The 21,511-nt window shown below is 47.0% G+C and overlaps 1 protein-coding gene across 1 annotated transcript in view; it reads right to left on the bottom strand.

Annotated features, from left to right (window-relative positions):
* Positions 1-237: 237 nt before the first annotated feature.
* The window catches only part of Myh13 (myosin heavy chain 13), a 49,094-nt gene continuing 27,820 nt past the window's right edge, over positions 238-21,511 (bottom strand). Inside the window, exons 24-41 of the mRNA XM_055594119.1 lie at positions 19,095-19,271; positions 18,020-18,165; positions 17,823-17,913; positions 16,515-16,904; positions 13,560-13,686; positions 13,355-13,473; positions 11,438-11,634; positions 10,612-10,795; positions 9,424-9,589; positions 8,676-8,800; positions 7,384-7,692; positions 7,099-7,302; positions 5,118-5,243; positions 4,665-4,835; positions 2,557-2,661; positions 2,363-2,458; positions 735-869; positions 238-300 (exon numbers count right to left, since the gene is read on the bottom strand). Of these exons, the coding sequence (XP_055450094.1) occupies positions 286-300; positions 735-869; positions 2,363-2,458; positions 2,557-2,661; positions 4,665-4,835; positions 5,118-5,243; positions 7,099-7,302; positions 7,384-7,692; positions 8,676-8,800; positions 9,424-9,589; positions 10,612-10,795; positions 11,438-11,634; positions 13,355-13,473; positions 13,560-13,686; positions 16,515-16,904; positions 17,823-17,913; positions 18,020-18,165; positions 19,095-19,271 (2,883 nt within the window). The 3' untranslated portion in view covers positions 238-285. The remainder of the gene's footprint in view (positions 301-734; positions 870-2,362; positions 2,459-2,556; positions 2,662-4,664; positions 4,836-5,117; positions 5,244-7,098; positions 7,303-7,383; positions 7,693-8,675; positions 8,801-9,423; positions 9,590-10,611; positions 10,796-11,437; positions 11,635-13,354; positions 13,474-13,559; positions 13,687-16,514; positions 16,905-17,822; positions 17,914-18,019; positions 18,166-19,094; positions 19,272-21,511) is intronic.

Raw genomic sequence — 21,511 nt, forward strand, 5'->3', positions numbered from 1 at the left:
GCAAACACTCCAGCACTGAGCCCCAGCCTAGCCAGGTCTTTATCTTAAGATATTTGTGGAAACTGAAAGTTTACTTGAAATCAGGCTGGGTTTTCACCTTTTCTACCATATTCCCATTTCTGACTTTCTTGCCATTTACAACAAAGCAGCCAAGCATCTAAAACTCAGCCCACAATAACAAACATAGCAGAGCCTGGATGCTGAGTAGTCAACAGAGTTTATTTTTCCCACGTTCTCCCACCACTCTCCCGGAGGTGGCCCATGGCAACGAGCCTCAGGAGAGCCTCATTCTTCCATCTTCTGTGGGAGAAAAGAAATTGTACACAGGAAATGAGTCAAACTCCATGGGAGGCCCAGTACCCCTTTCAAGAGAAACAGATGCAGAGTCTGGACTTCAGAAAAATGGCATTAAGGAATGGCTCTGTCTCACTCTGTGTCGACAAAGAAACAATTACGGACAGCGAGGGGCAGGACTGGTCATCTGAAAAGCAGGGGCTTCCTCGATTGCATCTCTATCTACAGAGAGAGGGGAACATAACATGCCTGTCCCCCTGGGCCTCTTGCAAGAGCCTAGTACATAGGAGTCTATGCTGAAATAGCATTTGTAGGTGGATTGACCAGAGATAAGGATGGGGATGGCAAAAGGCATCCTCCAAGCTCTCCTTGGTTGGTCTTCTGGTCCTTAGGTGGGTGGACCTGTGGAGAAGACGCTGTCCTCAGGTATTTGTTCTTACCTGGCCTCCCACATCACGGCTCTTGGCCCTTAGCTTGTTGACTTGGGACTCAGCAATGTCTGCCCTCTCCTCAGCCTCCTCCAGCTCATGCTGGACCCTTCGGCACCTGGACAGCTGTGTGTTGGCTTGTTCCTCCTGAATGGAAAGAAGATGGAGGCTATAGAGTTGTGGAGCATTTCTGTGACTCTGGACTCTGAGGAGTTGAGGGAATCAGGAACATGGAAGCCTTGGATTTACTGACAGTGTTGAGGGAAGATGAGCTGAGTTCTCTTGAGAATGATGAGAGGTGTCTGCTCATAGCCAGGGCAGTATGCTAACTAGGGGCTCCTGGCCAGCTCTCTTGTTCTTCTCCCAAGGGTCATCACATGTGTCCCTGAACTTCCTCTGTACAATAGCTCTCTCATACGACCCATACAACCTAGAGATGACCCAGATCCAGAGTTCTCTCAAAGCACCTGAAGGCATCAGACCAGTGGTCCAAGACCCCTTTGCTTTATGCTTCCGATAATTGCCATGTATCTGGGACAGACTGTTATGGTTATGTATCTTCCTACTGGGACCTCTACTAATTTGATATGCACCACCCCCCACTCTTAACTGATTCCAGTATTCCTCCTCAAGGTAACTGAGCAGGCTCCTGAGCAGGGAAGAAAGGGAGCAAAGTGGGAGGCCATATACCAGCCATTTCTTCATTCGAACATTGGTCTTGAGAGATTCTTTGCAGGCAATAAAATACAAAGCCAAGAAAGTGCAGAAGGGCTCTGCTATAGAGGCCCTTTCACTTTGGAGAGTTAATTAACACATTAGCTATAAAATCTGAGGATTCCTTGAAGGCAGCTAGTTTAACCCCATTCAGGCTGAATTTTTTTTTTTCTTCATTTCATTTTAAAAGACATTTTATCTCCATGTAGTTCAGGCTGGTCTCAGACTCGAAATCTGCCTGCCTCCATTTTTGGAGTGCTGGAGATCACAGGCCAGTGTCACCTGTCTGCATAATTTATTTCCTATAAGGAAAAAGCTACTTCCCACCTTGGCCCATTTGTTCTGCTATTTGTAGTCCCTACACCCAAAGAGCCTGGAGGACATCTTTCAAAGCACTGGTTTGGGCCAGCTCCTGTCTTTCCTGTTGATTTTACCTTTTGTTCAGGAGGCAGTTAAACAGAGACGGAAAGGAGCGTGAGGGTGTTGCTGTGGAAGGCTGGGTGTGGAGGCAGGGGGCCACGAGAGTAGAGCATGGGATGAGAACCATTAGGATGAGGTGTTTCAGGGTGGAAGGGCAGGAGCTGGTAGGTGGGCTGGCCTGCATAGGGAGAGTTGGGATGATGCAAGGCCAGCAGAGTGAGCTAAGATGCCCTGGCAGAGTGAATCAGGGAAGGGTGGGATAAAGAGATGCGTGTTGGGGATGGAGGTGGCTGGGAGAAGCTGGGAAGGTACTGAAAGTTAGGAGGAGGAGAAGATTCAACAAACACAGACCAAGGGGAGAGGAAGGGCAGGTGTTTCTGTGTGACCCGAAGATGCAGTCAGGCCTGGGGATTCCTGAGTGATTTTAATTGGGCACTGGCTCCCACTGGGGCTTCATGTGGACACCCCATTGGGTGACAAGGTGCGCAGGAACGTCCTGTACTCACAGCCTCCTCTGCCTGCCTCTTGTAGGACTTCACTTTGGCCTGCAGCTTGTCCACCAGGTCCTGGAGCCGGAGGTTGTTCTTGCGGTCCTCCTCGGCCTGCAAATAGAGCATCTTCAGCACACACCTACAGCCCCTGGACCCCTTTGCTGGGGTCTGCTCCACATAACAGTGTCCAGGGGTCTGGAGCTCACTACCTGGTAAGTCATCTCTTTGACTTTGCGTTCATATTTGTGGGCCCCTTTCAGAGCTTCAGCTCCCCTCTTCTGCTCAGCATCCAGCTCGCTTTCCAACTCCCGCACCTGTGTGGGGTAAAAGGGCAGTGAGGTCAAGGATCCTAGCTTTCTCTCACCGACTCATGTGCTAGCCATCCTAGCTCCCTTACTGTGTTTTACAGAGGTGTTTCCTCCCAGGCTCAGTCCATGGAGTGGCTTTCTATAGATTATCGCCATATGCCCTCTTGGGGCAGAGGCACTTGGCTACTGAGTCAGGCTAGGCAAAAAGGCCCCTTCCTCTGGGGCTTCATCCTTTGGCAAGGGCACTACAAGACTGGGCTTCCACCCTGCTTATCCTCACAGGTAAAACCTGCTGGTCTCTTTACGGATGTTTTCATTCCAATTAGACAAGGCAGTAGGGAACGTGGGCAGATCAATGTGTCCAAACCCAAGGCCGTTTGTTGAATTTAAAGAGAGTCAAGCATGGGCTGCCCAGCCCACCTCAAAGGTGGATAGAATAAGACAAAGTACAGAAAAGAGTGTGAGGAATCGCCTCAGTGCCATAGCTTTCTTTCGCCTTTTCTGAAGCCTTGGGGGAAGAGGGCAGCCACCGGGATGGCAGATCAACTGTGGTCCCAATATCGCAATGCCACCCCAGATCACCCAGAGAGATCCAAGTGGGAGTGGGGGTCCCAACCAACTGCATAGCTCTCTCCCTGGGGAATCCCAACAGCACTGAAGAGGACAGCCCATGCTGGGAGACTCATTAGAGCAACCTAGAAAGCTCCCAGGACGAGCAGGTTTCCTTTCAATAGAGTCTCCATCTTCTTTTGTCAGGTCTTAGCACACATCTCCCCACCTCCAGGCTTGTTCTCCAGGCCTCTGTAAGCTTATGAAGCTGGGCAACTGGGACTGGAAGGCATTTAAAGTGTTTGTGCAAGGGTAAGGTGACCGCAGGCTCCTAGCCAAGCTAGGAAAAACCAGCAGGTATCCTGGGACCTAGTCCTCTCCTTCTGGAAGGGGTCCATGGAAAGGATGGGCCTACACTCCAATACATAGGAAAAGAAGGGAAGAATTTTTTATTTGGAGCAGAGAGACAAATAAATAAAAATAAATAAATAATAAAAACTTTTGCATATTTTAAAGGAACCATGTGCCTAGTGACAACATTTCTAGGGAGGCTCAAAGAAAGAACAATTGTACATGGGGCTCTCTTTTGGGAAAATTCTCTCCTCTTTCTTCCTCCTCCTCCCCATTCCTGCCCACTCTTCCATTGTCTCTCTCTTCCCAGGACAAAAGAGCTATTCTAACACCCTCCTCCAGGCAGCCCTTCCCTGAGACGTCAAGTGTTTGTGCAGCCCGTTTCAAGAATGACCGAAATAATCCAACCCAGATCCATAGAAAAAAACCCGAGCGGCCGAGTAAACAGAACAGCACTCAGCAGTGGAAACGAAGGACTGTGAAAGACTCGCTCAGGACTGCGTGCAGGCCTTCTGGCGCTGGGGGAGGAGAAGTTACCCCCGTGTATTGATTTGGAGGAAGATGCACCAGTCAAGCTCCTTTGGGGACGCCGTGGGATGCCACAACTGCAGTTTCGTATAGAAGAAATCCATATAGGAAAGATGGAAAAAGAAGAGCCTGGGAGCAGGAGACAGATATTTTATACAGAAGGAGTGCTGCTTACCCAACAAAGCGGGGGAATTTTGTGTGTATAGAGAGTGTGCGTGTGTGTGTGCGAGTGTGTGTGTGTGTGTGTGCGTGTGTGTGCGTGTGTGTCTATTATCATGAATCTACATGGACAACAGGAAGTGAATGTTAAAAGATGTCTTCTTTGCTGAACATGTTGGTCCAGACTGTTAATCCCAGCACTTGGGAGACAGAGGTAGGCAGATCACTGTGAGTTAGAGTCCAGCCTGGTCTACAGAGTGAGTTCTACACAGAAAGAACTGGTTAGAGAGAGGGAGAGAAAGAGGGGGAGGGGAGGAGAGATAGGGGGTGGGGCATGGCTTTCCCACCATCTAAATCTAAACTTCTGGTTCATGGCTGAAACAAGGCCACTAGGAAAGCCAGTGCCTTCTCAAATCACCCACCCTGGCCTCCAGTTTCTGGATCTGCTTCTTGCCGCCCTTCAGCGCCAGCTGCTCGGCCTCGTCCAGGCGGTGCTGCAGGTCCTTCACCATCTGCTCCAGGTTCTTCTTCATCCGCTCCAGGTGGGCGCTGGTGTCCTGCTCCTTCTTCAGCTCCTCCGCCATCATGGCGGCCTGGGTCAGTCCACAGCACACATCAGTGTGCTACCCACCCAGCACCACCCAGAGCACACAGATGATGCTGCAATCTTCATGCCTCATGCTGAGCCTCCCCCTCCCCGGCATCATGTCCCACTTTGCCTCTCTAATGACTCTGTTTCCCCTGATGTCTCTCCAGGAAGCCACCACAGACTGGCTGTGCTCAGAAGAGATAAACCCCCCTTGCCATACTCTGGGTCTGAAATTCCCCTTTCTCGGCTCCCACTGCTTGCTGTCCCTGTGCAGAACAATGCTCACATCAGTGATGGCCTTCTTGGCCTTCTCTTCTGCATTTCTGGACTCCTGGATGGAGTTCTCCACCTCTGCCTGGCACTGGGCCAAGTCAGCCTCTAGTTTTTTCTTGGTATTTATCAGGCTCGTGTTCTGCAAGAAAAATTAGATTTGCGGGTGAAGGTTTCATATGGGCACTTAAAACAATGGGAAGGGAGGGCCGTGGGTGGGGAAGGAGGTGAATCACAGTCATGTTCCACTTCTTATTTTCCACATGAGTGGTCCGATGGGTACAATATCATTCCTGGCTGAACAGAAAGTTCTGAAACAGAGCCAAGAGCTGTACATCAGAAAATTGGGTAAATGATAAAGGGAGAATTTCAAACATTTGAGGATAGATAGATTATTCAGTAAAAGGCATTGGAACAAGAAAATGATTGATAGACACATCTATGTAAAATGAAAAATACTTCTACTAATTAAAATATGCCATGCATGGAATTGAAATTGGAACAGTAATGACAAACTAGAAAACATATCTATATCTCTCTCTATATAAAACAGTCCCAGTTCTTATATAAATGAGATTTAGTAAGAAAAAAGGACAAGAAAAATAAATAGTTAAAACACATAAGAAATATAACAGACATACAAATGATGAAGTGTTCTATCTCATCCTAAGTAAAAACTAATAAAATAATAATAATAATAAAGCAATGATGTATGTTTCAACAATAAAACTGGTGAAGATTTAACAGCTAGGGTCTTTGTAGAAGAGTCCTCATATGGCAATAAATGGGAATAAAAATTGGGACAGCCTTGTTAAGAAGTAATTTACATGCATTATATATAAATGTCTTTACTGTTTTGGCCCTGAAATTTATTTTGTTCCAGAGATATTGACAATAATAATCACAGATGGATGCAAAAATTTAACTATGACAACATTAATTAGTCTTTATAATAATAAAGAATTTTATTGGTAACAATCTAAAATAGCCATAAAGGATTTTTTGCAGTCATATTACTCAGCTTTCATAGTCTGTTTTTTTTTGTTTTTTTTTTCTTTGCTATTGAAAACTACAGCATTGAAAATGATTTAAAGATTTAGAAACATATTCTGGACATTGTTAAATGAAATTTAGAAGTTGCAAAATATTAATTAGAGTTTTATAAAAGCATAACATTTAAGTAATTCACAAAGATCTAAGAAGAGAACCGAATACGTTAACCATTTAATTGATTTTTCCTTCTATGTGCTCACTTATGATGTTTTAGATCAAGTATCATTAAAACTTTTATAAAATTAACAAAAATAGTTTTTTGGGAAGAAAATTTTTATTATCTTAATATTTCAGCTTAAACTTTGGGTTGAGCACTCATTGTCATTTGAACTTCTGAAATTCAGGTAAGAGCCATAATCTAACTTTTGAGTAGCATCATGGTGTCATAACTGCAAAATTCTACATCCAACCTCATGCAATGAACCATAGTCACAATCATCTTCAGGGTATGCATATAAAGAAATGAGTTTCAGGTTTAAGCTGTCCTCAACCCCTAGTATCTCTAATTATGCATATGCAAATACTGACACATGCAAATCATCCCAAATGGGAAACTCCTCTGGCCCCACGTAAAAACCTGCCCTGTGTGTTTTGGATAAGGGTTTTAAACCTGTGTTTTCTCCTTGAACCTTTCTCTGCTTCCTTGCTTTCAAATCCTAAAGCATGCAGCCTGCAAGATCTTTCATTTCTATTTCTGGTCAAATTTTAATCTGTCTTAATTGATAGATCAGTGCCCAGAGCTCTATCAATTAAGAGCCAACATTTTCCTGGCTTGGTCTTGACTGCTAGTCTGGGAGGAGTGGGGAGCTCCTGGCCAAGGTTCTCTCTGCACCCCTCCCCCGCCCAGGGAACATGAGGTAGAGGCTGGAGGAGGAGTTCCCTGGGGAGAGGAAGCATCTGTCCTACCTGTCCCAGGGCAGACTTGAGTGGAGGAGACAACATACCTGGGAGTGCAGCAGCTGGACACGGTCGCTGGAGTCCAGCAGCTCCTGCTCGGACAGCCTGCGGGTCCGCTCTGTCTGCTCCAAGGCCACCTTCATTTCCTCCAGCTCCTCCTGCAGGAGGCCGTTCCTGCGCTCCACGATGGCTAGCTGCTCCTTGAGGTCCTCATTGTTTCTCAGGGCATCATCCAGGTGCAGCTGGGAATCCTTCAAGGGAAACCAGGAGTGAGGACAGAGCTTCAGGGTGAGCTGTGGGCCCGCAGGTCTGCCAAAACGGCTGGTGCTCACCTTAAGCTGGCCCTGGACCGTGCGCAGGTGTTTCTGGGTCTCCGCCATCTGGCGGTTGGCATGGCTCAGCTGAATCTCCATCTCATTGAGATCACCTTCCATCTTCTTTTTCAGCCTCATGGCGTCATTGCGGCTTCGAATTTCTGCATCCAGCACACTTTGCATGGCCTCCACAGCACGCTGGCTGTTTCTCTTTATTTGTTCGATTTCCTCATCCTTCTCTGTGACCTTTCGGTCAAGTTCAGATTTTACCTGGCTTAACTCTAGCTGGACACGCAAGATCTTGCTCTCCTCGTGTTCCAGGGAACCCTAACAGCAAAAGAGCAATAGGAATTTTGTAAGTAACACTATTTTCCTTCCTTCCTTCCTTTCTTCCTTCCTTTTCTTTCTTTCCTTTTTCCTTCCTTTTCTTCCTTTTCCCTTCCTTCCTTCCTTCCTTCCTTCCTTCCTTCCTTCCTTCCTTCCTTCCTTCCTTCCTTCCTTCCTTCCTTCCTTCCTTCCTGTAGCCCATTATGTAACCCAACTTGTTCTTAAATTTATAATCCTCTTGGATGCTGGGATTATAGGTGTAGGCCACCACACCTGGGGACCTCACCTTAAATGATCATTTTCTTACAAACTATGCTAAATATGGCATCATGATGCTCACTTTATACACAAAAGAACAATGCTCTGGGGTTTGAGCATTTGATGGGTTTCTGAATGACCCCAAGAGTAGTGAAAGTCAGACTAAAATTTTGTATCTGCTATTAACAGACTAAAATTTGTATCTTCCTTCTTGAAAACGGCAGAACATCGTTTGAACTAGTAAATATTTTTATGAGTAGCATATTTAATAGTGACTATAATTTGGAGGCTGTTCTAGTCTCTGCATGAGCCAAATTCCAGAAACATCTCCACTGGTTGTTCTGTATGGACCACGACCTATCATGACCCCAGGTGGCTCTGGGTCTGTTATGATGACACAGGATTCCCGGCAGCCAGAGAGGCTGTACAACTCTGTATGAAACAGAGCTATCTCTCAGAATGCTTGGTGACTGACACTTTCTTTCTTGAGAGGAAGAAAAGATATTGAGAATAAATAATGCATTATTTATTTATTTATTCTCAAAAGGAGGCATAAGATAAATGACACCAGAAAATAAAGTGGCTCTGCCCAGGCTTTTCAGATCCAGGGCTGGCTGGCTGCTCTTCCCAGTGGGGACCCCAAGTCCCTGGCAGGAAGGGCTCTGTGTGGGTGGGTGCCTGCTGTTTCTTTCAGTTTCCTATGTGATGCCAGACAAGACACTTGCCTCCACTTCTTCTAAGGCAGCCTGCAGATCAGACTTCTCCTGCTCCACTTGCTTTTTCATCTTTTCCACTTCCTGGAGGTTTTTGCCCCTTTCAGCAATCTGCTCAGTTAAGTCAGAAATCTCTTCTGCAAAAGACAGGCTTGATTTAAGCTTTCAACAGGCTCCAGCTCATAGCATAGGCGTTTGCCAGACAAGTTAGGGGATGGCAGCTCATTCATGGCATTTACAGAAGAGAGAATACGGGAAGCCGATCTGATGAAGTGGAGGCCAGACAAAGAAGTGTTGCCTCACCTGAACTATGTAGAGAATGAACAACAAGAAGAGAATTCTTTATGACCCTAAGTATATAGAACCATCATGAAGGACCAGACTCTGAGTCTTTCAGAACCAGCAGAGAGTTAGGGAAACACAGGTGCTGTCTAATTTTATTGGTCAGAAGTCTGAAGTCATTAGGAGCTTTGGCAAGAGGCTCAAGGTTGCTACATCACTTGAGGACTGGACAAGTCTCTTGTTTTCTAACAGCAGAGGACTTAGCAGCTCACTAGGTAGCTCCAGTCCTCAAAATAAGAATCAGCTGCCATTTCACCTTTCATGAAGAAGGGTTGAGCCTTAGGAAACGTTAGTAAATTTGAGGCTTGATGGACAAGAAAGTTGTAGGGTCGTGGGAAGGAGGGAGCTGTGTCTAAGCGGGGCTGGAATTGGCAGGAGAAGGGTATTCTGACTCAGCTGTGTGCTGGAGGGAGCTCACCTTGCAGGTTTTTATTCTCCCGCCTCAGCGTCTCTAACTGATCCACCACCTCCTCATAGGCGTTCCTCATCTTGAAGATTTCAGTACTGAGAGACCTGGACTCCTTCTGAGCGGCTTCCAGCTCGGCTTGACTTTCGTCCAGTTTTTGCTTCCACTCTGCAAGGACCTGCAGCAAGGGAATGGGAAACAAGAGAAACAGAAGAGCCCGGGGGACTTGAAAGAGATTGTTCAAACAAGGGCTGTGAGTAATGCCAAGGCTTCACCATCCTTGGGGACCAAAGGAAGAAGGTGGGCTCTAACCTAGGCCACAGACTCCAAAGTCTGATGTCTCTACAGGTGCCCTGCTGGGTTTTTAAAATATAAGCTGAGTATCATGGATATGATGGGTAGTTTTTCATATTTCGGAATAGTTGAAGAATTTGAATAGACATAAGAGACCTTATATCAATAAGACCCCAGTGCCACAAAAAAAAAAAAAAAAAAAAAAAAAAAAAAAAAGCATTTTTGTGTCATTTGCTGTTACGGTCATAAGAAATTTTGTACAGTGCTTTTATGGGGATGTATATGAATACATGATGTGCATGTGAGAGAGAGAATGTGTGTGTGTGAAGATAGGTGTAAGCACGCCATTATGCACATGCAAAGGTCAGAGGGCAACCTTGGATGCTGGTCTTCACCTTCCACCTTAAGGGAAGATGCTGAGAATGTTAGACCAGCTGCCGCTTGGGCTTTCTGCTGATTCCCCTGTGTCTGCCTCCCATCTTGAGGCAGTGCTGGGATCACAGGTGAATTCTGAGATCAATTCTGACCTCCTCCAGTTTTCATGCTTGAGTGGCAAGTGTTTCTACCCATTGAGCCATTTCCCCAGCTAAGCGTTTCATGTTTTAACTACCACTCGTCGCATGAACTTGGACATGGAATTTTCTTCCCTTTGTAGCATCATGCTGCTCAAAATTTTCAAATTTGGGGTCTGGGGGTTAAAGATATTCAGTCTACATGACAAGTTCATCAGAATTTGAATTAGCTTTGACTAAAAGTTAATTTCCCTTTGAGGAACCATTAGAGACGTAAAGAAACTCCCCGTATCTTCCAGCCAGGAGCCCAGACTCTAGCTGCAAGCCTCATGGAACACATGTGTGAAAGGCTACCACTGAGACCACCATGTCCATGAAGCAGTTGGGGAAAGACCTTGTCAAAGTTCCTTTGCTTCTTGTCCAGGGTAGCGCAGGCTGTGTTGGCCCTCTCCAGGTCCAGCATGAGGTCATCCACTTCCCCCTGCAGCCTCTGCTTGGTTTTCTCCAGGGAGGCACACTTGGAGTTGGAAGCCTCAGTGTTCTCCTCTGCCTCCTGGAGCCTCTGGGCCAGCTTTTTCCTAGGAGAACCATATGCCGTTCTGTGTCATCAGGGCGGGATATTTCAGCAAGTGACTGTCAGGTTGAAGGGAATGGACAGTGTGGAAGAGGCTGACTGAGCCCTGACACATGAGTGTGGGAACCCTGTGCGGTCACGCGATAATGGCGCTCCCACAAGTCAACGACAGACGTGAAAAACGCCCATCACCTAGCAACACAGCAACCACTGTGGCACTGCTGTGCGACATGCTTTATTCTTATTCTTAGTCTTACTGTTGTCCGTGGGCTGTTGGAGTAGGCAGGGCTACTGTGCCGGTCACTGGAAAGCCCAGCAAGGGTACATTGTGTCAGAACATACTGCTTCCTAGTGCTTACCGCTTCGTGCTGACAGCAGACCGCTGGGCCACTGGGTTCCGCATTTACCGTGCTACCCTTTTTGTTCTACTTATGCAAGAGAAGTTTACTATAAAGTGTTGTGTTCTGTTTGGCCAGTAGCACTCCACACAAGTCTGGAATACTGAGTCTCTTGACTGCATCAAGAGGAGAGTGGGGGGCACTCTCTGAAAGCGTAAGAAACTACAAAGGAGAGAGAGAGTCTCAGGAGGGGAGGGGAACCATTCTCCTGAGCCTTTTCTAGGGTCTTTTCTCCTATGGAGCCGTACTTGGCCTCCTCCAGCTCCTCCGTGCGCTGGATGGCATCCGTCTCGTATTTGGTCCTCCACTGGGCCACCTCGCTGTTGGCCTTGGACAGCGCCCTCTGCAGCTCGGCTTTGGCTTCCTGCTCCTCCTCATACTGTTCGCGCAGCAGGTCACAGTCGTGGCGGGAGGACTGCAGGGCGTGGGCCAGCGCGTTCTTGGCCTGCAGGGTACAATGATAACAGTTGCAAATCCTCTTCCCAGTAAGGGTATGCTCATTTAAATAGCTGTACCCAGTTTGAATCATTTCCCTGTTGCTTCACTAATTTTGTCATGCTAGCATACCTAATCTTTGTTTTGTTTTTTTTAATATTTGTTTTTAAAAGTTTTTTTTTCATAATTATATTTACTTTTAAAAGAAAATACTACACCATGGTAAAGAGAAAGTTATTACTCTTTAGCCAGCCGTGGTAGCACAAATCTATAATCCTAGTATGTAGAAGACTGAGACAGAAGGATAGTGAATTCAAGGGCAGTCTGGACCACATGGTGAGTTCTAGGGCATCCTGAGCTATATGGCACAATCCTCCCTTAATGTCCTCCCAAGTGGCCACAGGAAACATTAGAAGTGTATATGACAGACATAAAGCGGCACCCTCAGCGTCTCTCTACACAGTCTGCATGGTGTGGCTCTGTGCTGGAGGCCTGCCCTCTTGGTTTTTTAATGAAGTAATGGCAAGTGCCAAAGGGCTGCTGTCCACACTGTGATGGAAGAAGTAGAACAGAATGAAAAAGGAGGAAGTCATTTTACCACCTCATGTGATGTGGTGGGGTGCCGTGCAGCCTCCTGACACTGGGGGCCTCTGGTGAGAGCCGATGCCCAGAGCCTTCTCCCTCCCTCGTTACACTCTGGACAGGGCAAGTGCTAAGCTCTGGCTGTAATGGTTGCAGCAGCACATCCTTGATAGAAAAGGTAATAAATGCAGATCTTTGCCTAAGGAAGGGGCCTCACAGCTGCATCGAGAGCCAAGAAAGTCCAGCCAGTCTCTGACGGCCCATGATCCATTCTGCTTGTTCAGTCTCTGGTTCTCACCACTCCTCCTCATGCCCTAGTCCACCTAAAACCTTCCCTCAGAACAGAAAGATGAGAGAGAAATCCAGTGCTGCTCTTTGCCAGAAATGAAAGACAAAGAGAATTTCAAAAGATCGCCCTGTAACTCTCACCCAGAGCGCAGCAGTCTCAGCCAGATCAAAGCAGATTCCTTTCTTGCGGAATTTGGAATGTGTAGATTCCGGTTTTAGTGCTTGAAACACTAGCATCGGTAGCACTTGCTTTGTGTCCTGCTCTGCTGAGAATTTATGTACTGTCTAGCACTACAGCGGGGGTTGGGGAGTGGGGAGGAGAATGTGGGAGGAAGATCGTTCCTATCATTTATAAGATAGACTTGTATTATAAACTATATCAAGATGCTGCAGGTAGCATTATGATGATGGTTGTGTTTATGTAAGCGTCCAAAGGCTCTCCCCCAAGCCAGGTAGTCTTTTGGGAGAAAGGGTACTCAAGAACAGATCTTACTGGAGGTGAACCACAAAGAGGCCGGCATTCTAAGCTGCTGGGGTGAATTTTTGCACGAGATGCTCTTAACTAGTGCAGTAATGGGAAGGAGTGCTTTTGACTGGAGGGAGATGGAGGTATAAAGGAGATGGAGCAGCTTATTAGGGCTTTTCAGTCCTGAGGGAAGAGACCGAGTCCCAAGGCCCTCTGTTGTTCAGGAACAGGTTGTTATGACAGTGAACAGCAGAGAGATGAAGCATCCTTCATTCAGTACTGACTCCAAGCAGTCTTCCCTCTAAGCAGCTCACCTCCCAGTAGCCTCCCTCGAGGGTCACTTTGCTTGGCTGCCCAGGTTTATCAGACGGCTTCCCCAAAGAGTCCACCTCACCTTGGTTTCTTCCTCCAGTTGCCTCTTAAGCTCTTCTAGCTGCTGGGTGAGGGCCTGCTTGCTTTTGGTGAGCTGTGAAACCAGGGACTCCTTCTCTTCTACTTGGTGGCTCAGCTCCCCTGTCAAACAGATGTGGCCCCACTTGAGCATTGCCGACTGCCAAACACCGTGTCCCCACTGGGCCCTGGAGGCTTGCCATCCTCACCATTCTGGGTCTGCAGCCTTGCCTTCTGCATGTTCAGATCATGGATTAACTGGGTTTGTTGGTCATCCTTGGCTTTGATTTCATTAAACTGGTCTTCCACAGACCGGCACATTCTTTCCATGTTACTCTGAAAAACAAAAAATGGGAATGGGGAAGTGGGTTTCTGGTGTCCAGCACCGCAATGGACACTTTGATGTCTGGCCTTTTGCTGGACTAAATGAAAACATGGAGCATACAAAGGTTGGCTTTAAGAATCATCCTTTCGGATTTACTTTATTTTTGTGTTCGGTTGCTCTTTGATCAGCAGGAGCATGGGATGTTAGCTTTGGTGAGTTTGCATACAGTGAGTAGAACCAGCTTCTCATATGATGCCCCTCAAAGGAACCCTGGGATCATGCTGGAAGATAAGCAAGTCTATAGGCAGACAGATACTGTTCCCAAGCCCTGCCTTGACGTTGCAGGGTTCCTTTCAACGCCACAGCAGTCCTTGGGGGTGAGTTATTGAGTCACCACTCAAGCCTTCCATCTGCCTAGTTGTACAAGATTCATCCAAGCCCCTCTGTGCATGTCTCAGACCTCGCTTCTCTTCCCTTTCCATGAAATATGGAATAAAGCAAGCATATGCTTTCCTTCAGACTGGAAAGTGTGAAACGGCAGATGAAGCAGGGGTGTTGGATCAAAGATGGTTCTCAAGGAACTCAGGACATATTTGAGGATGATGTGCATGGAAGAACTCCAGCAGCGGGGAGGGAGTGGTCTGAGAGGGAGGACAACTTTCAAAGAGAAAACTCAAAGCATACAACACTTAAAAGAAAAGAAAACGTAAGGTAAATAGAAATGCTGGACTTTAAAGTTGAGAACACAGGGTAAAATAAAGCCATTCCAGAAGTAGGATGCTGTGAGGTGAAACTTTGCCTTTGTTGTGGTGGTACCATGGGGTGGTGGGGCTTTCAGACAGTGGATCCTAGGGAGAGGTAATTAGATCATTTGGGTACCACTCTTTGAAGGGATTAATGCTAGCCTTCTAAGACTGTATTAGTTGGCATGAGAATGATCTGCTATAAAGCTGACTGACACCTATGTTCCTCTAACAAATGCTCCTACCACTGTGTTGTCATCTGCTGTGAGGTCCTTCCTTGAGGGCATAGTTACTTTCACAGCAGTTACATTATCTGAGGAGGTGTGAGTTGCAGAAGATTTAAATGGGATGGTGTGCACGCATCCTGTGCCAGCCCGCTGAGATCCTGAACTATGAATTTGATGTCAATGGAAGCACAAGAACCAAACTACTGCAGATACCAAGGGATGACTATTCCTTCTCTTTTTCCCCTCCCTCCCTCCCTTTCTCCTTCTTCTTTCCTTTCCTTTCCTTTCTTTCTTTCCTTTCTTTCTTTCTTTCTTTCTTTCTTTCTTTCTTTCTTTCTTTCTTTCTTTCTTTCTTTCTTTCTTTCTTTCTTTCTTTTTTGTCAAGGTCTCATATAGTCCAGATTGACCTCACCATGTATCTGAGGATGACTTTGAACTGTTTTTGTTTGTTTGTTTGTTTTTGTTTTTTTGAGACAGGGTCTCACTATGTAGCTCTGGTTGACCTGGAACTCACAAGGTAGAGCAGGCTGGCCTCTAACTCACAGAGATCCACCTGCCTCTGCCTCCCGAGTGCTGGAAGTAAAGGCGTGGGCCACTGCGCCTCTCAAATGCTGGGATTGCACGTATGCAGCAACATGGCTGACTTGTGCTTTTTCTTTCTCTTAGAAATATTTTATTTTTGTTTATGTATGTTATGTTAGGGCAGGGCATGTGCACCTGAGTATAGAAGCCATCAGAGGCCAGAGCGACTTGATCTCCTGGAGCTGGTCTTACAGGCAACTGTGTGCCGCCAGACTCGGGTGCTGGGAACAGCACTCGGGTCCTCTGAAAAAGTGGTACACACTCTCAGCCACTGAGCTACCTCCCTAGCCCCTCGTGCTTTTTCTTCGAGAGCTGCAGTCTACTGCTTCATCTGCCTGCATCCACTTGCATGCTAATGTCACATCAGCTGTGTCTCCCAGTGACAAACACTGTGGGGTGAGAAGGTGGCAAAGAGAAAACCATGCCCACAAAACTCAAGTGTTAGCCCAGCCATAGATTTAGTTCTTGGAGCTGTCAGATGGTCTGGAAGAGTCAGGAAGGGTATCATAACCTTGATTGCAGGCAGATTGTTCAACTAAGTTGGAAGAACTTTGCTCTGTCTGTCTGTGTTTTCCCCAAATGTATAAACTGAAACTAAGTCTCTATATATTGAGAGGTAGGACCTCTGGGTAATTAGGTCATGAAGACTTCATCTTTATAGGGAGTGAAGGTCTTTATAAAAGAGGTGAGAAGATGGGTCTGTTGTACATGCCTTTAATCCCAGCACTTTGGAGCCACAGGCAGGCAAAGCTCTGTGAGTTTGAGGCTAGCCTGGTCCACATAGGGTTCCAGGCCAGCCAGGGCTGCATGGTGAGAACCTGCCTCAAAAATAGATAGATAGATAGATAGATAGATAGATAGATAGATAGATAGATAGATAAAGAAAGAAAGAAAGAAAGAAAGAAAGAAAGAAAGAAAGAATAAATAAAGAAATAAATACAAATAGGTGAGAGTGAGCTCCATGTTTCTTCTGACACTGGAGGACAGAAAACATAGAGAAAGCCCTGGCCACAGACTGAGCCTATTGGTCCCTTAATCTCAGACGTCCCAGCTTCCAAACTGTAAGCAACACTTCTGTTGTTTATAACATGGCTTAGTCTAAGGTACTTTGCTGTAGTAGCTTCAGCTGTTTAGGACCTGTGACTTGAGTAAATTTGAAGAGTCAGGAAAATTGGGAGTGGGAAGATGGCAACAATTCAGAACCCACAATGAGTCTGGGGCATTAAACTCCATCTTCTCACAGGGCGAGAAGACAAGGCTGCCACCATCAGGTGGTCAGGCAGATACCTTTGACTTGGAGACTGTCTCAATGTTGCTGGCCATGTCGTCAATCTCCATCTTGAGCTCGCTCTTCTCCTTCTCCAGCTTCTGCTTGACCCGCTGCAGGTTGTCAATCTGTTCCCCAAGCTCGGCCACGGTGTCTGCGTGCTTCTTCCTTAGGGTGGCTGCTGTGGCCTCGTGCTGCAGGGTGGCCTCCTCCAGGTCCCTGCGAAGTTTCTGGAACTCAGCCTCTCTCTTCTTGTTCATCTCGATCTGGGCTGAAGTGGCTCCACTGGCTTCTTCTAGCCTCTCGCTGATCTCCTCCAGTTCTCTGGCCAGGTCTGAACGCTGCTTCTCAATTTTGGCTCTGACTGTGTGCTCTGCTTCAATTTCTTCCTCCAGCTCTTCTGTGCGGGCCTGAAAGGGGGAACATAAATAGGAAGCTTGTCGGGGCAGAGAACAGACCATTCCAGGAGCAACGGGGTGCTTAGGGAATGGGGGAAAACAGCACAAAGCTGAGAATATGTTATGACTTAGCAGGGCAATGGCACTTGTTTGGAAACGGCCTAAGTGTCTCCCAGAAGGGAAATGATCAACCAGATCTTTCATCATGCCAAGCAGCAGTTCAATACTGCAGCAAGTCCTCTGTGGAGAGCCCTGCAGAACATGCCATTGTGTGAAAAGAGTAAGTTGCATTCTGAGCTTAGGATGGAAAGATTCATGCTGAAAACATGACGAAATGCGAATGGGTTTTTGCATATATACTGTATCTTCTCTCCAGGTCTTCAATATATACATAAACACATAGCAGGAGGATCCGGAAAGAGCCATAACCACCTGAACCTGGCAGTTTTTTGTTTTTTTTTGTTTTTTTTTTTTTTTCACAAAAAACCGGGAAGCCCTAGGCTTAGGGAAAGTGGTCAGTGCATCTTTATCAGCAACAATTAGCCACCTAGGTTCCATTCTGTTCCTTTTCAAGGAAATATATATATATGTTTATGTGCCACTTAGAAAACTTGAAATATTTATTTTAAAGACTATAGAAAAGGACCCACCATGCAGTATGCAGCTGAAGCAGGGAGTAAAAAAAAAAAAAGGAAAAAGAAAGACTGGCATATGATGACACAATGGACTTGGGGAGGGGCATTCGTGAAGAAGGGGGAGGGAGGGTGGGATCGGGAGGGGAAGAGGGAGGGGCTTATGGGGGGATACAAAGTGAATAAAGTGTAATTAATAAAAAATAAATAAATTTTAAAAAGAAAAGGAAAATCAGGAAAGAGAAAGCTGGGTGCTTGCAGGCAGCCTCTGTGGCCAGGAGGGGCCTGACGCCTCCACCTGCAATTCTTTAATCTTCTTTTGCAGCTGCAGACTGAGGACTTGCTCGTCGTCGATTCTGGTTTGTAACTGACTCATCTCAAACTCTTTTCTGCAAACAGATCAAACAGATAACGCTGCATGAAGCAAAGGCCTTCTAAGGGAGGCACGCTTGGCTGTCAGGCTCACGGGCAGGGGATAGAACATGACTCATCTACTTCTTGAGTTTCTCTTCTGTCTGTTGCTTGTCGTTCTCCAGATCCATGATGGATTCCTGGCACATTTTCAAGTCTCCTTCCAGCTTCCTCTTCACTCTCTCCAGGTCAGCCCGAAGCTTCCTCTCCTGCTCCAGGCTGCCCTCCAGCTGGGAAGACACAGGTGACGAGGCTGAGGAAGCAGGTTTACCGGGCAGCAGCCAGCACAGCCTCACCCATGCCTGGTGGCCACCAGCCCCAGGAAAAGAAGGAAGCCAGCCTTCCATCTTCCACTTTTTAGTTCTGTGTCTCAGAGGGTGAACACGGTGGGGGCCTCCTGGTTCTTCTTTCCAGATCATTCTCTCTCGGCCAGTCCCAAGCTACTATCTCATATAGGAACAAATGAGCCCTCTGTGACAGCCACTGTGGAGGCTTGGCGCTCCTCCCTGACCCACACCATACAGCCTGAGTGTAGTCAGGCAAAGAGTGAAAGTGTGTTGTGCAGGACTGGGCACAGGGAAAGAACGGGTGTAGCAGGGCACACATCTATTCTGGCTTTGTTAGAGACCTACCATAGGTCTAACCACAACAGGGAGTAAAACCAGCCAACTTGAAACCTGTTCCTTAGATGTGTGCAATAATCCATCACGAAGGAGAAAAAGGTTCATTTTCCTGGCCATAAATAGAATTTTTTTCCTTGTTTTTGAGGTGTTGCAGGCAGAAGTCGGGGCCTCATGCATGCTGTACCACTGAGCTGCACCCTTGCCTGGAATGAGGCTTTCAACACTGGAGAATAACACTGGAGGTTTCAGAACCCCAAACTGCCTGTAGGCAGTAGCTGCTAATGCCAGCAGCAGCTTATGCTTTACTGAAAATGTTATGGGTTGAACACTTTCTGTAGACATCCTCTTAAGTCTAGAGATTTATATGTATTCCCCAATTCATAAGTGGGAACTGAAGCCTCCCTAGGTCACATGGCCTGCTTGCCACCTCAGATGTGTGTGTTTGGGGTCAGGGCTCTGACGCAGGAGTCGGAGCACCTTAGACTGGTTCCTACTCAGCCCCTTCTTTGCAAAGCATAGGGGTCATGGGGTCTCACGTCATCCGTCTGCTGTTCCAGCTTGACGTTGATCTTGATAAGACCGTTGACTTTATCTTCTTCAACCTGAAGATCATCCAGGGTCTGCTGATGGGCTTCCTGCAGAGATTTCTTTTCCTTCGTCAGTTTGGAAATGTTTTCTTCAAGCGCTGTCATTTCCTCAGAGAGATTCTTCACCTAGGAGAAAATCAGCAACCGTTTAAGATTGAAACAATTCATCCAGCAGCTCCCAGCAGCAACAGCTATGGCTGCCTCCCCCCTCCCCCCATCCCCCTTGTCTCTAGGTGTCTCTAGCTCTATGGCATTCTGGGATAAGTAACTTCTCAGTTCTTCCGGGTTTTTTTTTTTAATTGTTTATTATTTTAATTTTACTCCATCTTATTTTTGAGAAAAGTCTTTGTGTGGTTCCCAGGCTGGCTCCTAGGCTTAAGAGATCTTCTGGTTTAGAAAAGGCATGTGTCACTGTAACAGCCAGCCTTGCAGGTTTTTATGGAACTGGGTCTCACATGGCCTGAAGCGACATTAGATTTGATACACAGCCAGGGATGGCCTTGAACTTCCAGCTTTCCTGCCTCTACCTTTGATATGCCGAGATGCAGGCATGAGCCACCACGTTCACCTCAGTCAAACTGAGGGCTTCCTCAGGCTAGGCAAACACTCAGCCAACTGGGCCATGGCCCAGCCTTTGCGCATTCAGTCTTTCTCCGTGGTCCCAGGTTCTTCAGTTAGGACTCTTTCTTTCAGAGAGCATTTCACTAGGAAGGACACTACTAAAATGCAAATGCACTAGGTGTGAAGGGCAATGCATCAATCTGTGTTTATTCGTTGTATCTCCAAACATTTACTAGGAGGGCAGATGAGGGTTCAGAATGAAGCAGGAAGGGGAGGGAGAGGCCTGGGGTGTGAGGCCAGGAAATCCTGTGCTGGCAGGAAGGGACCTGGGGGACACCATTCATGGAGACTTCAGGTATTAAACAGAAACTTCCTTGAACAGCACTTAGCCAGATGAGAGCTTACTGATTCCCACCTGTGACCTGAATCCAACCATAGATATGTTTAATTCATTGTTTGTTGTTGAAACGCTATCAACATGGGAAAGATGGGAGTCTACATAAAATTCGAATTCTTTGGCCTCTCATCAAAGTCCAAATCTCTAGCCCTGTTGGCTTCACCTTCTCGCTACTTGCTGGGAATGTCACGGCTGCCACCATGAGAATGGGCAGCCTGTGGACAGCATTTGCCACAGTCTCCACTCTCCCTATTCTCTGTCTCCATCGGTCACTATTGTCCACACATCACAGACTCTGGGTGCCCACTGCCATGGTCCTCCCACACCCAGCAGACCTCATCCTTTGTCTCCCCTCCTGAGTAGCCCGCATTGAGTCACGCCTGTGTGTGAATGTTATCATGCCCTCAGTTCACTCACTCACATTGCCCCCGCTGAGCAAGGGGTGCTCCCTATTCACATGTTTGCTTGCTGATTCACCAGGCCTGTGCTGTGCTCTCTGTGACTCCACCACTCTCTGCCTCTCCATCCCATGACGTGGTCCCCAGTCCTGTCCCAAGCAAAGCTGCAAAAAGGGTCCCCATATATGCAAGCACTGGTAGGAGACTTCCTTGGTCTATACCAGAACAGAATCTGAGCTCATGAGGTATATAAATTCTTCTTCCTTCCTTCCTTCCTTCCTTCCTTCCTTCCTTCCTTCCTTCCTTCCTTCCTTCCTTCCTCCCTTCCTTTCCCTTCCCTTACTTCCCACTCTTACTTTCCTTTTTTCCTTTCTTCCTTTTCTTCCCTCTCTCCCTCCCTCCCCCCCTCCCTTACTTCCTTTTTATACAAGGTCCTTATGTAGCTCTAGCTCTCCTGGAACTTGTTATGTAGACCAGGCTGGCCCCAGACTCAAACAGATCTTCCTGTCTCTGCCTTCCAAGGTGTGTACCACTATTCCTGGACAATTTTGTGTGTGTGGGGCCTTTTGTCTGCATGTATGTCTCTATGTATACCGTGTGTGTGCAGTGTCCATAGAGTCCAGAAGAGGCCGTCTAATCTGGGATGAGAGTTACAGACTGTTGGTAAACCACTTTTAGAAGAGTGGCCAGTGCTGAGCTCTCTCCAGCCACCAGCTTCTTAACTGGACTAAGTAATGCCAACTGGCTCTCTCCTTTCCTCCAATGATGCATGAGGGTCCAGCCCTTGCTGCTATCCAGTTTTCTGACTCTTTCATCACCTGCCTGACTCTGCCGACATTTCTGTTACTTTCCCTGCCCTCTGTGCATGAGAGACAAAGATAAGCAAGGCCCAGTCCTTGCTCTCAAAGAAATGAGCTTGTTAGCGACACTCCCAGGAGGGGCTGAGGAAAGCTTATGGAGTGGGGGTCAAGGAGGAGGGACCAAACCTGCCAACAGCTTGTTCTGTACAC

Source organism: Psammomys obesus, unplaced genomic scaffold (assembly GCF_907164565.1).
Source record: "Psammomys obesus unplaced genomic scaffold, mPsaObe1.curated_primary_1811, whole genome shotgun sequence".
Lineage (NCBI taxonomy): Eukaryota > Metazoa > Chordata > Mammalia > Rodentia > Muridae > Psammomys > Psammomys obesus.